This window comes from Vulpes vulpes, chromosome 9, assembly GCF_048418805.1.
Source record: "Vulpes vulpes isolate BD-2025 chromosome 9, VulVul3, whole genome shotgun sequence".
NCBI lineage: Eukaryota > Metazoa > Chordata > Mammalia > Carnivora > Canidae > Vulpes > Vulpes vulpes.
This window is the reverse complement of record NC_132788.1, coordinates 99433815-99447946: the sequence shown is the minus strand read 5'-3', so window position 1 is coordinate 99447946 and position 14132 is coordinate 99433815. Positions and strand designations below refer to the sequence as shown.

The 14132-nt window shown below is 54.4% G+C and overlaps 1 protein-coding gene across 2 annotated transcripts in view; it reads left to right on the top strand.

Moving 5' to 3' along the window:
* Nucleotides 1–1394: 1394 nt before the first annotated feature.
* Nucleotides 1395–14132, top strand: part of AP1M1 (adaptor related protein complex 1 subunit mu 1) — a 28845-nt gene continuing 16107 nt past the window's right edge. The window contains exons 1-6 of one of the 2 annotated variants that reach the window (XM_025989722.2): nt 1439–1646; nt 7116–7272; nt 9253–9320; nt 10982–11112; nt 11754–11901; nt 13753–13788. In XM_025989722.2, the coding sequence (XP_025845507.1) occupies nt 1605–1646; nt 7116–7272; nt 9253–9320; nt 10982–11112; nt 11754–11901; nt 13753–13788 (582 nt within the window). In that variant the 5' untranslated portion in view covers nt 1439–1604. Of the gene's footprint in view, nt 1647–7115; nt 7273–9252; nt 9321–10981; nt 11113–11753; nt 11902–13752; nt 13789–14132 lie in introns of both variants that reach the window. The other variant, XM_025989721.2, reaches the window with a different exon arrangement.

Here is a 14132-nt window from a genome sequence, read left to right as displayed (position 1 = left end):
TGTTAGACCCTCCTGGGAGCATTAAGAATGAACTGATGCTGCCTGGGGTGGGGTTCAGTCACTGAGATTTTTAAAAGCTCCTCAGAGGACCCCAATAGGCAGCAAAGCTTGAGAAACCCTGGTCTACCACAGCAGGTCTGGTCTTTTCTGAGATGCTGCGGAGGTCGAATCTGGCTTACACATTTAAGTGTAAACGCCAAGGATGACATTCAGATGTAATTCAGATCCCCACACACCCACATGGAAAAAGGAGGATACGAGTCATTTTGTGTAAACAGGGTTTACCGCGGTGGTGCTTTTGGCGCTTGGGAGTCTTCCTCCCTCCAAAAGACTTTTGTCCAATTTGTACTCCTAGCCCTGCCCCCCTCAATACTGATTTTAAACATCTAAAGATTGCCTAGAGCAAGCCTGAAAGGAAATGCTCCATAATGAGAGGGGTCACCTCTCCAGGGCGGTTTTTCTTTTTGTCTTAGGCTTTTTGGCATTTCCTTAGTTTTCAGTGAGGTGTATAATTTTGTAATTTTCAAAAGACATGTTTTCCTACAACATTGAAATAATTTGGGCAAACCATGAGGCTTAGGCATTAGAGAGTGTAGTACAAGACCTTGTCAAAACTCTCCCAGATGTTTTCGTGGAGCCCAGTAGTCTTAAAATATTCCAGTTTTCTCCTCTGGATTTTCTTGCACTTCATCTCTATCCAAAGCAGAGTGTATATATAATCAAAGCCATCTTTCAAAACCCCAAAGAGGTAGGAGGGGAAGGTTAAAAGTCAGAGGCAGGCAGCCTGAGTAAATGGGACTGATGCTGCAGGGTTGGGGTCCCCAGAGCATTGTGCTGGTTCCCTGGGACAACGTGGAGGCATTTCTCACAGCCCGAGTATTCATAAAAGCAATGAGATACTCCGCTGCTTCAGCAGGGGACACAGTTGGCATCACCCACTGCAGTCACTACAGAAAGAAGGGCTTTCCGCTAGGATTCGGTGGGGCGTGGTTTTCAGGTCATTGCAGGCAATCAACAGGCACTGACGAGGGGTGACACTGACAGGTAACAGGTAGTGACTGTCGATAAGGCCCGACTGCCATTCAGTGGGCTTCTTTCCGAGTGACCGCCACCTTCCCCCTCCCCCGTAAAGCGTTGTCACAACTGGTAACTATATTTGTTCCTAGAGTCCCCCACCGGACTATGAGTGTCATGGGGCTGGGCCCAAGGTGAGTTCCACAACCGGTGCGTCACCTCACCGGGACCCCGGAGGCGGGGCAGGGTTTCCAGCGGGCCTGGCAGCCAGCGAGTGCGCGGCTTCAGTCGGCCCCGCCCGGCTCCGCTCGGCCAAGCTCGGCCCCGCCCCTCTGGGCCCTACTTCCGGGACGCTTGACGCCGGAGCGGGAAATAAGGTCACATCGGGCGTATTGCGCCTGCGCGCACTCCGCCTCGCGCCTGCGCCTTTCCGGCGGCCCCTCCCCGACCGGACATAACGGTCCGCGCGCGGCTCCCCGGACCGGAAGTGGAGGCGAACTGTCGCGGGGCGCGCCCGGCCTTGCTCAACGCCCGGCAGTCCCCGCCGTCGCCGCCGCCCTCGGCAGCTGCCGAGGCTTCCCGCAGCCGTCATGTCCGCCAGCGCCGTCTACGTGCTGGACCTAAAGGGCAAGGTACATATGGCTCCCCACCCTTCCCGTTGCCAGGCAACCGGTGGGGCCTCGCCCCCTGGGGGGACCCACCCTGTTGCTAGGTAACTGGCCAATGGGACCCACCCTAGTCTTAGGCAAAGAGGCTGCTCGGCCTCACCTGAGGGCCCCACCCTGTTGCTAAGTAACAAGGCGGGGGCTTCGATCCGCGAGCCGCGCCCTGTCGCCAGGTAACACAGCTGCATGGCCCCCCTCCCCCCTCCGCTGTGTGCCGGGTGCTCCCGCCTCGTAGGGGCTTCGGGAAACCGAGGCGGCCGCAAGGGCGGGCCGAGCCGTCCGGGAAGCCAGGACTGGCGCTCAGGGCCTGTGCGACCCTTGGCCGGAGGTGGCGAGGCGTGTCGGGGACAGCGTGCCCTCGGGCCAGCCCCGCCCTCTTTACCCGGCGATTTCATCTTGGCAGTCCCGGCAAGAATTTCTTAACGTTTGGTGTGACACTGAGTTACAGGGTTAAGTGAAGTGGGTGGTGGGAGGGCCATTTTACAGAGGGAGAAGCTGAGGCACAGGCAGGCAACCTGCCCAAGGTCACCCCAGCCATAGAATGGCAGGTCTAGGAGTCAGCTGATATTTGGGGAGCACCTACTAAGTGCTGCACGGGGTGCTTAGTCTTGGGCTACCTTTGGTGAGCAAAATTGGAGTCGTCGTGGAGCTGGCAGCCGGGTGAGAGAAAGGGACACTGATCTCAGAAAGCACAAATCAATGTCAGTTGCCCTACTAGAGCAGTGAGGTTGTAATAGGAGACTATGCCTGGACCAGGGGTCAGGGAGGGCTTCCGGGAGGCAGTGACAGATCTGGCGGAGACCTGAAGGAAGAGTTGCACACGACTAGGACCCAGGTGCCTTTCCCAGGGGACTCTGGGAAAACTTCTTAAAGGAGGGGGTCTCAGAGCCTTTCCAAGTGGGCTGCTGCCTTTCCCCGAGTCCGTCCTGGCTAGAAGGCAAGTGAGTATTGACCTCTTGGTCTGGGAGTCACAGGAACGGTAGCAACAACGCTAACAAGTCCTGCACAGATCCCTGGGAGAGAGGTGGACGTTGGGCCTCGCGGGGCAGGCAGGAGTTAGCTCAGAAGCAGTGGGGAGTGAAGACGTGAACTGGCAGGCACTCCAGTTCCTGCCCCCACTCCCAGGGTACCCCACCCTAGCACTTTCCGAGAGTTCCTTGAGTGGGTCGCCTGCTCTGGATGCCACCCAAAGTCAACAGCTAGTGAGGCCCAGTGCTGGGCTCCCTTTCCCAGCCCTCAGGCAAGGGAAGACACAGGGCACCCCAGGAGCTGAGTGTGTGCAGCATTCCAGAGTGCCTGTAGCTCCTGTTCTTCCTTCCACCCTGGCCACCGTGTCCGCAGAGTTCCCAAAGGCCACCTTATCTCAATCTCTCATTCCTTGAGCAAACATTTCATGAGCACCTTGCATGCACCAAGCCCAGTGCTGACTACCTCACTGTGACTGTGCAGTTAGGGCTGAGTTCAAAACCCATCTCTGCTGCTAAGTTGTCTGACCTCAGGCAAGTACCTTCTCCTCTCTGAGCCTTGTTTTCCTCACTGCTCGCACAGGCTGGTTATGGTGTTATTGGACAAACTCTGAGCAGACGTTTGAGACAGGCTAGCACCTCGCGTGGCCCACAGTCCTTGTTAACCCCATTGAGGGCCTCAAGGTCTAGTTAGGGGAGACACATGGAAGCTGATAGATCCAAATTATCAGATCTAGGTAGATTGCAGGGGCATGGACACAGCCCCAGGTAATACAGTTGCCAGCCTCAGTTTTGGCTGCAGATGAAAAGCAGTTACAGAAGGCTTCCTGGAGGAGGGAGGTGCCAGAGCTGGGAGCAGACCAGGTATTAGGTGGGCCAGGAGGCATCGCAGTTGGCCCAAGGGATCAGAGCAGCCTGCTGGGGCTGGCAGGTGAAAACCTGGGTAATGCTGGAGCCTAGAGGGTGACACCAGGAGGGCCATGGGTGGTTGAGAATGTCCCCATGGGTATGAGAAACAGAGAGGACCAGTATGATCCTGGAAAGGAGGAGATTGTAGCCTGGGAGAAGCATGAGCAGACCTGCCTTTTGGGAAGCTCCCAGGGCAGCCATGGGCTTGCCTCTCATCCCCAGCAACCATCATGCTATTTATTACTCCATTCCCCATGGACCTCAGGTTTTGAAAGGACCTTTTGTGCAGACTATATTTAATAAAAGGTAAGGTGGTAGCACAGTAAGAAATTCATGACCACAAGCCAGCCAGCCAGTGCCTCGGATCACCAAGGAAACCAGCATGGCCATGTTTAGCTGCTAGAAAGCCCTCCACCGACACTTTGCCCTCATCTTTCTTGTTTCTCTGCAGCTTCTGACACCACTGCCATACTCCTCAGTGGGCTTCCATTGGCCTCCTGAGGCACTGCTCTCTCTTGTTTTGCCCCTTTCTGTCACTGTCTCCTGGCCCCTCGCCTGGGATGTTGGCTCCTCTGGCTTAGGCCTATGGGTCCCACCGTCACTGTCCCTCTCCTTGGGTGGGTTTTGATTCAAGTCAGTGTGCAGGGAACTCAAGTTTGTACCATAGTCCACAGTACTCACCTGGAGATCCATTGTTCTCTGGGACATCTCGGAGGTCCCACAGCTGCCACAAATCTGGCATTTCCCAAAATGAACTCACTGCTGCCCCAGGCCTGCTCTCCTCATCTCAGTGAATGACGCCACTGTCCACGCGCCTGCCCTCATTGGAGACCTGGGTTTTATCCTGGCCTTTTTCTCCTCACCACCATGTTCACTCCACAGACATTCCCTGAGCACCCCCTGGAGTCAGGCTCTGTTGTGGGTGCTGGGACATAGTCCTCAACAAGTTGGAAGTGGTCCCTGTTCTTTGAGTGTTTGACTCTGGTAGGGGGGACAGACCATAAAAGAGGATAGAAATTATAGTGAAGAAAAAAAAAAAAAAGAAATTATAGTGAAGCAGTGTTGTGGGCAGTGAAGGACAAGTGGGAGTTGGGGTATGATCTCTCTGGCAGGGCAAGCAAGGAAGACTTTTTGGAGGAGGTGCCATCTGAGGTGAGGCATGAGAAGTTAGAGGAGGCCAAGGCATTCTGGGCAGAGGGAACTGCAAGTACAAAGGCCTGGAGGCAGGAGTAGGTGTGGATGGCTCAGAGAGTGGCTAGGGGACCAGGATGGCTGAAATGGAATGACCTGGGGGTGGAACAGTGGGAGGGGGGAGGGGTGGGTGAGATGAATGGAGAGGCGTTGGCAGGGCCATGAAGAACCAGTTTGTCCTGGGGTTCAACTTGTAGTTTGTTTTCAAACACTTTCAGCAGGGAGAACCTTCTGTTGAAGGAGACCCCTCTTGCTTTTTGTGGGGAAGGAACTGTGGGGATCGAGAGCAACCGAAGGGGCAGCGGTTTGTCACCGCCGCATTGCCTGCCTTCCTTCAATCTGTCCTGTCCCCTGCCTTTGTCTTCTCATCTGGGACCTGCAGCCCAAGCTCTAAGGCTGTCCTCACTCTACCTAACCAGTACCCCCAGGTCCCCCCATGGGCTGTGCCTCTCACTACCCTGTGGCTTCAGCCACCCTGGTCCCTTTGCCTCTATCTTTCCTCCCCCTCTGGCCTCAGTTGGAAGGTCACACCCTTGGGAGGCTCTCAGTTCCTCCTAAGCAAGTGTCACAGTGCAGGCACCCTGTTGGGCCACCTGTGTCCCCAGGCCCAGCATGGCGTATGGTAGAGGGGCACAGTGCCTGCTCTTTGGATGCGCGGGCCCCTCTGCAGCCCTGGTGATGAAGGCGAGCAAAATAAATTATTCGTTCCTTTGAGCACTCTGTGGACCTTGGGGCTCCCTGCCAACAGCTGCCCCCCCCCCCCCCCCCCGCACCGATTGTGTACCTGGGGAAGAAGATGGGCCTTGCGAAGCCCAGGAAAGCAACATTTAGTGAGCAGAAGGGACCATGTAGGGGGTAAGAACTGGTTAGAATCCAGGCTCGCCTCTGCTGGCTGTGTGACCTCAAGCAGGTGGTGCCAGGTTTCTGGGCGTCACTGTGTATCTCTGTCAAAGAGAGAGAACGTGTACCACGTTCCGCTTCGTGGTATATATCCCTGGCAAGGAGCGTATGAGAGGGTGCACGGGAGTCCCTCAGCCCGGGCCTGGTCCACGTGCGCATGAGCTCACACCCACTGGGTGCTGGGTCCCTAAGAGGCCTTCTGGACCTCAGCAGGAAGAGGGCACAGACAACGAAAGAGAAACCAGGAAAGAGATTCTCATCTGGACTCTCTGATTCTCTCTGTCCTGGCTTACACAACAAAGGTGGTGTATTTTGTGGAACTCTGGGCTCTAAGGCCGGTGCTGTCCTGCAGCCCCGTCGTCGTCCCAGGGGCTCTAGGCAGCGGCTCCAGACAGAGCCTGGCGCAGCCTGGGGCCCCCCTCGTCCCCTCACGGAGGGGTAGCGCAGGTGGACCAGGCTACCTTTCTTTGATGAGTTCAGTCACCGTGCAAACCCCGGAAACTCCATCACCCCCTGGGGCTTCCTCACGCCCCTCGTGTCCAGCCCGTCCCCAGGCAGCCATTACGTGTTTTCTCTCACCACCTGCGAGGGTTTAAAGTAAGTGGGATCCCGTGGGACGGGATACGCCGTCTGTTGTCTGGCCCCTCACCTGAGATCACCCCCGTGCTGCCACCGCGTCAGTAGTCATTCTCATGGCTGAGGCGCCTCCGGGCTGTAGATGGACGCAGCTCTTGTTCCCGTTCACCTGTTGAAGGACATTGGCCCTCTCTCCAGCCTGGATCTATTTACAATAAAGCTGCAGTGGACATGTGCCTACTTGTCTTCACAAGGACGTACGGTTTCGTTTCTCTCGGGTAAATACCTAAGAGAGGAGCAGCTGGGTCTGAAGCTAGGTTTACCCATGTGAGAGCCTGCCAGACTTTACCAAAGTGCTTATCCCATGTTAAGTCCCCAGGAGTAGTGGATGAAGGTTCCAGATGCTGCGTGTCCTAAGCCACGGGTTATGAAAGAGCGAGAAAGAAGAAACAGCAGCCCTATGAGGGGCTTCTCCTCAAGCCACAGGGGAGTTCTGGTGGACGCCAGCACTCAGCAGTATTCCCTGAGTGTGAGTGGGCACCCTGCCTCAGGCAGAAGAGCAGGGTGCATCAGCATGGGAAAGGCTCTGGGAAGGCTGCAGCGAGAGCCTACAGGTCATCTTCACCTGGCATCTCCCGCTTGACTCAGTCCTGGACCGTTGCCCTGCATTCCCCTCTCCTGCAGAGCACCCGGTTGGCCCCTGTGATGTTCACTTTGGGAACTGCCGTCCTTGAGGAATTCCCTGGGGGATAGAGATCAGGCCCGGAGTCTCTGATGTTCAGGGATGTGAATAGGGTTCCTGTGGCGAGGGAGGCTGGCGCTCTCACCCCCCACCCCAGGCACCTGGCTGGGGGACTCGCAATGAAAGCAGTGTTCCTCCCCCACCTCCGCCCAGGTGCTCATCTGCCGGAATTACCGCGGCGACGTGGACATGTCGGAGGTGGAGCACTTCATGCCTATCCTGATGGAGAAGGAGGAGGAAGGGATGCTGTCGCCCATCCTGGCCCACGGGGGCGTCCGCTTCATGTGGATCAAGCACAACAATCTGTATCGTATCCCTTTGCGGGGGAGCCCCCAGGGGCCTTCCGTTTAGGCTTGTGCATGTGCAGGCCCAGGGCTGGTTCAGGCACACCCTCCTGGAGCTCCCCGCGGCCTGAGGAGATGAGCAGGGAACAGACAGTAACAAGTGTGATGGGCGCTGGGAGAGGAGAGGGTATGGCAGGGGACCTCAGGTAGTCTGGGGATCCAGGAGGGCTTCTCTGAGAAGGGACACCTGGAGGAGACCTGCAGGAAGACCATGTATCCACTATCCAGAGCAGTGGGCAGACACCAGGAGCCATAGGCCTGGGAAAAGGCTCTGCAAAGGGGAAGTGAGGCTTATTCTGGAAGCCACAGTAGGGGTGGCTAGAGCATCGGGGGAGGGGGAAGGGCAGGGAAGTGGGGTATGGTGGGAATGAGGCCCAAGTGGTCAGCAATACCAAGGGGTCTCATAGGCCGTCACTTTTGACAGGAAGCCTTTGGAGGGTTTCAGGCAGATGGGGTGACATAAAATCAGATTTGCGTTTTCTGAAGGTTCCTGGCTGCTGAGCAGAAGCCAGACTGTAGGGCACAGGAGTTAATGTGGGGAGGGGACGAGGAAGCTGGGGTCATCCCTCGAGCCTTGCGTGCACATTACAGTGAGGGAGGTCCTGGCCTGCGACCCTCGTCTGGCCGCCTAAGGTCCAGCCTCTGTTTCTCCTTCCCCTCTCTCCAGAGGGCCTGTGAGGGGCAGCTCTATAGAGTACTGCTGGCAGCCTGTAACCTGGGAGTTGGCTGGCTGTGAAGCCACCCTGGGTCTGGGCGGTGGCTGCCCAGGTGTGCAGGTGGTGGTGGTGTGAGCTCAGTAGGAGCCGTCTGACCAGTTTCCATTTGGGTCCCAGTTTCATGCCTGGGCAGCCAGGGAGGAGATGGCAATGGCTCAATCCCTTGGGGTGCTGCTGCATGGCACCCCCTTCCTGCTCCCTAGTTCCGCTGTTGGGTAATAGTTTCCAGCAGGGCACAGTCATGAGAGCTGAAGGTGCCCACTACCCCTCCTTAGAAAGTGCCTGACGGGCATGTGGTCCCAGGCTGGAGGGAGGAAGCCAGCACTGCTTCAACTAGCCCAGCAGCCATTTTCTGAGTCTCCACTCTCTGCAGGAAGTGTGGTGGACTGGCCCCTGCCATCCCTTTCACCTGGCTCTCATATCACAGCACTAGGGCCACAAGGCGTGTCATGACCCGGCACATCCAGGGCATAGCACACGGGCCTGCAGTGGAGGAACCAGACTCCCCAGGTGGCTTGAGGCCCTATAAGGAAAGGAACAGGAAGTGTCCAGCACATACTGACCCCCTGAGTCAGGGACCCTCCCCTGTGTGGGAGGGAGAGTCTGTGCCACACTCTTTACACACATCACCTCAGTGAATCCATTGTTGGGCCTCCATCAAATAAGCAAGAAAATGAAGCTTCTATTTAAAAGGTTTGCTTTAGGAGCCAAGGCTTGCAGGAAGGGCGAGAGCCAGCGTTGGCCCTGGCTGCCTCCACTGGAGCCTAGCTTGGGAGCCCTAGACCTTAGGAGAGTCACATAAGCTTATTGGCTTTGGGGGAAGGACCAATTGTGGTCCTGCCTTCTGCTCCCAGAATGAGCCACACTGCCTCCCCACCCTGGGCTGTTCACCCCACCTGAGGTGCACCCCCACTGGCACCCCGGACTTTGGCTCTCAGCCCAGATACCACCTCCTCGGGACAGCCCCTCATCCCCAGCCCCCTGCTGCCTCTTTGTCATTGAGGACTCCCCTGGAGCTGAGACCACATCTGCTAACTACTGTGTCCCAGGCCTGGCTCAGACCATAAGCTCCGTAACCTGCTGAAGGCCAAGTGAATGGCTGGGGCTTGGGGCGAGGGAGGCTCTGAGCCTGGGGTGCAGGTGGGGGTCTTTCCAAGATTGCGCAGCGCCTCGGGGTCTGCTAGGCCTGTTCATGCCTCTGAACACTCCTTAACTGTGGCCGCCATGCAGTGGTTGCCACGTCCAAGAAGAATGCATGTGTGTCGCTGGTGTTCTCCTTCCTTTATAAGGTGGTACAGGTGAGTTGAGCCACAGGGGCCTTGGAGGGGTGTCCATAGGCCTGGCTCTGCTGCAGGCCTCCACCCACACTGGCCACCTGAGGGCTACAGCTTCCCTAGGGAGTTCTAGGGCTAGAGCCCCAGCAAATGGGAAAGGGGAGCTCCACCTGCCCTGTGTGTGGGATTTTATGGCCTTAGTTGTTCCTGTACGCTGGTGAGGAGAGGAAAGTGAGCAAGAGGTGGAGCTCATGACAGGTCAATGCACCCTGACCCCAGAGGGACAGCTGTGCCCTGCAACTGGCTGTGGAAGGGTGGAATATGACCACCTGAGAGTCAGAGCTTAGGGAGGTAGGCTAGCCAGGAGGGCAGACCAAATTCTGCTCCGAGATGGAGAAGTGGTGAGAGCAGCAGGTGCAAAAGCCCTGGGGCAGGAGTGCATGTGGTATGGTGGGGTTGGGGGACCTCAGGCTGCCCAGTGTGCCCGGCATACTGGGCTGAGGTCAACCAGGTAGGCGGGGCTGGACTAGGGGGTCGGAGGCACACAGGGCCCAGTGAGGAATTCAGATTTCGTTTCCAGCCTGATGAGAGATGGTGGGGGACTTGAAGCAGGAGACTGACGAGACCTGATTAGGGTTGAGGTTGTCTGGCTGGCTGAGAAGTGGAAGAGGAACGTGAGGGCGGCAGGGAGGCCAGTGAGGACATTGCCATAGGCTTCCAGAGGAGAAATGGAAGGGCCTAGCTGGAGCAGGGGCTGTGGGGTTGAAGAAAGTGGAGGATGGGACCCAGGAAGCCTGGCATGGGCCAAGGAGAGCTGTTGTCCCTCAGGTGGTGCCATGTGCAGCTAGTCAGGAGCCACTTGCCCTAAATACAGGGGAATGGGAGCCAGTCTGGATGATGAGGACATGGGGGCAGGAGGGCATGCATCCCCCGAGGGAGCCCTAAGTGTGGGCTAGGGTGTAGGCATTTGTGCCAGAGCAGGCCATTATAGGAGTGACTTTGAGTAGAGGTCCAGCAGCTGGTCCTGGAGTGCAGAGGGGCACCATTGGACCACAAGGGGGCAGGGGAGGAGGGAAGGTCCTCTCTGCTGCGTTTGGCATTTCCTTTTTGCCTCAGTGATTTTCCTTCAGCGTTCGTGCCAATGAAACTTCTCTCCCTTCCCTTCTCTGACCCTCTTCATCTTCTGTTGAACCAGAGGAAATGTGTCCGCAGCTCAGGGGAGTTGGAAGAGTCTGGAAGAACTGCTACTTCTGTCCCCAGTGGCTCTTGGCCCTCACCTGAGTCACTTGTGACTCAGAGGCAAAGGGTGACAGTTAGAACAGGGATTAAAGAGAAGCTCAGATGGGGCCCTAGACCAGGGGCAGGGGTAGAGGGGCTGTCAGGGAGGAGAGGAGAGGTCCTCAGAGGTGGAGATACAGGGCTTCTGCCCAGGCCCCCTGAGGACGCCTGCACCGCCTACAGCCCGCTTCCTGCCTCTCAGTCAGCCAGTGCTGTCGTCCTGCCTGTGATCCCTGAGCCCAGGGCCTAATCTGTGGCATGTCGCCAGGCCTGGCACATGGGCAGATGCAGCTTGTGGGCAAGAGGGCTGTGGGATCTGGGGCACAAAGGACAGGTGGCTTTGTGCAGGCGCTCCCCATCCTCCACCCCGGCTCACCCATCTGCCGCTCCTGCTGTCTGCACCGCAGGTGTTTTCAGAGTACTTCAAGGAGCTGGAGGAGGAGAGCATCCGAGACAACTTTGTCATCATCTACGAGCTATTGGACGAGCTCATGGACTTCGGCTACCCCCAGACCACCGACAGCAAGATCCTGCAGGAGTGAGTGGGCAGGGCAGGGACCCAGGCCTGGCGACAGCACAGGCTGCCACCCCGACCCATCCCTTGGGATGTTTGTAGGCTCTCGGCAGCTCAGTGTCCCCCCTGGTGCTAGGCAGTGCACTAAATGCTTTGTCCCTAGGGAGTCACCTACCTTTGTTTCCACCGTCCTACATGAGAGAAAAGCGCATTCTTCTTTGCAGTTGTGTGCTTCACACTTGGGGGCAGGTGAATTAAGGACTTCCCTTGGGAGCACTTCCCCTTCACTCTTTTCAGAGTCTGGAGTGCTGCTCCCTGTTTCACATGGCACAGAAGGGCACATAACTGGCCCACATCTCACACCTGTGGTTCCCCAAGTGGGATTGGGGTCACCAGCTTCTCCCCCAAGGGTCAGTCCCCTCTGCACATCGAGCAGAAGAGCAAATTCAGGTCCCCTCCTTGCACCATCCCTCAAGTGAAAAATGAACACTCTCTGCTCATTGTAACTCAAGTTTGTGGGGGCTTTATGGACACATTGTAAGATATTCTTGTATTAAACAGCTCAGGTGAAACCAGAGCCTGCCTTTTCTGGAACCTGCTCTAGGGAGGGAATGTTTTCAAAATGTCAGTGCCTGAACTCCTTAACTCTTGGCACGGTCCCACAGGTACATCACTCAGGAAGGCCACAAGCTGGAGACAGGGGCCCCGAGGCCCCCAGCCACTGTCACCAATGCAGTGTCCTGGCGGTCCGAGGGCATCAAGTACCGGAAGAACGAGGTGTTCTTGGATGTCATCGAGTCTGTCAACCTCTTGGTAGGCTTCCTTTCCTTCCTTTTCTTTCAGAAAAATTTTGTCTTTTCCATGGTTGAAATAAAAGCACTGGGACTTTTAAAACTAGCAAGGCGCTGAGAGACATTTACTTTCTTTATGACAGCAGATCAGCAGGGTTCAGCTTAGGCCACTCATGGCTGCTGGGGAGCCTCTTTTCTCTCCACTAGCTTGTGTTCCTGTTTAGAATCAGTGCAGACACATCGTGGCTGTCACTCTTTAAAGCAGTGTGGAGAGTTAGAAAGCAGAGTGTTCCATTTTCAGAAAGACCACCTCATTTAAGATTTATTAGCATCCTTTTGGACCTCATTCTGTAAATTCACAAACATGCACTGTTCTTTCCATGAAGCCGAGAGCGTAGGATGTGGTTCTGCAACTTGTTTGATTATTGTTGTTTGACTGTGTATGTTTGCTTTTTCCTTTTATTTTTTAAATTTTCACTAATAAAATCGACCTTCTTTTCTGTTAATTTCTGCACATGTACAGATTTTTGTACCCCAGTACCATAATCAGGAGCTACATCCCCTCTAAGCCCTCCCTACTGCCGCCCGCAGCAGTCTGACCCTTCCGCCTCTCCCCCCACTGCTGGCAGCCACCACTCCAGTCCCTGGCACTGCACAGTTTCTCTTCCCCAGTCAGCCATGGTCCTCAGTCAGAATGTCCTCCTCCTGACTATTGTCAGAAGGTCAGTAGCCGCCTCACACTACATCACAAGGCTTACGTCATTCACCTCACTTTACGTCGTCATGTAGGTGCTTTGTCCTCTGACATCATCACAAGAACGGTGGGTAACAGTGCAATCAGGTGTTCTGAGAGAGAAACCACATCCACTTATCTTTTATTATAGTATATTTTTCTAATTGTCCCATTATAGTATATTGTTCTAATTGTCCCATGTCACAATTAATTCATTGTGAATCTCTTACCGTGCCTGATTTATAAATTAAATTTTATAAATTAAAATTTATTAGAGATCTATATAGGAAAAAAACATAGTATATATAGGATTTGGTACTGTCTGCAGTTTCAGGCATCCCCTGGGGGTCTTGGAGCATATTTCCTGCAGATAAGGAGGACAACTCTAGAATGTTGTCTTTTTGAGATTGTCCTATGAATTGCATCATACAGTATGTGGCCTTTTGAGTCTGGCTTCTTCCTTTTTTTTTTTTTTTTTTTTTAAGATATTTTTATTTATTTATTTATTTATTTATTTTTAAAGTCTTTACTCTTTTTTTTTTTAATTTTTTTTTATTTATGATAGTCACAGAGAGAGAGAGAGAGAGAGAGAGAGAGAGGCAGAGGGAGAAGCAGGCTCCATGCACCGGGAGCCTGACGTGGGATTCGATCCCGGGTCTCCAGGATCACGCCCTGGGCCAAAGGCAGGCGCTAAACCGCTGCGCCACCCAGGGATCCCCCCCTTTTTTTTTTTTTAAAAGATTTTATTTATTTGTTCATGAGAGAGACAGAGAGAGAGAGAGGCAGAGACACAGGCAAAGGGAGAAACAGGCTCCCTGCAAGGAGCCCAATGTAGAACTTGATCCTGGATCCCAGGATCACGCCCTGAGACAAAGGCAGATGCTCAACCACTGAGCCACCCAGGCGTCCCTGGCTTCTTCCACTTAGCATAATGCCTTTGAGATAGATCCAAGTTACTACGTTTACCAAAAGTTTGTTTCTTCTTATATTTATTTTATATCCTGAAGCATACCTTGTTTACCCATTCAACCTATTGAAGGACTGTTGGGTTTTTTTCCAGTGTTGGGCAGTTGTGAATAGAGTTGCTATAAATGTTTCACATCCAGGTTTGTGTGTAGACAGAAGTTTTCATTTCTCTAGGGAAAACACCCAGGAGTGGGATTGCTGGGTCATATGGTAAGTGTATGTTTAACTTTATAAGAAACTGCCAAATCGTTTTCCAGAGTGACTGCACCATCTTTGCCTTTTCATCAGCAGTGGATGAACATTCTGGTTGCTCCACATCCTTGATCGGTGTTTTGATTTTCGCCATCCTAATCAGTGTGTCGTGTTAGCTTATCATGGCTTTAATTTGTAATTTCCCTAATGGCTAATGATGTTAAAACACCTCTTCATGTGCTTCCTTTGTCATCCACATATCATCTTTGGAGAAGTGTCTTTTCATGTCATTTGAGTATTTTTAAATTGGGTTGTTTGTTTTCTGATTGTTGCATTTGGAAAGTTCTTTATATATTCTGGAT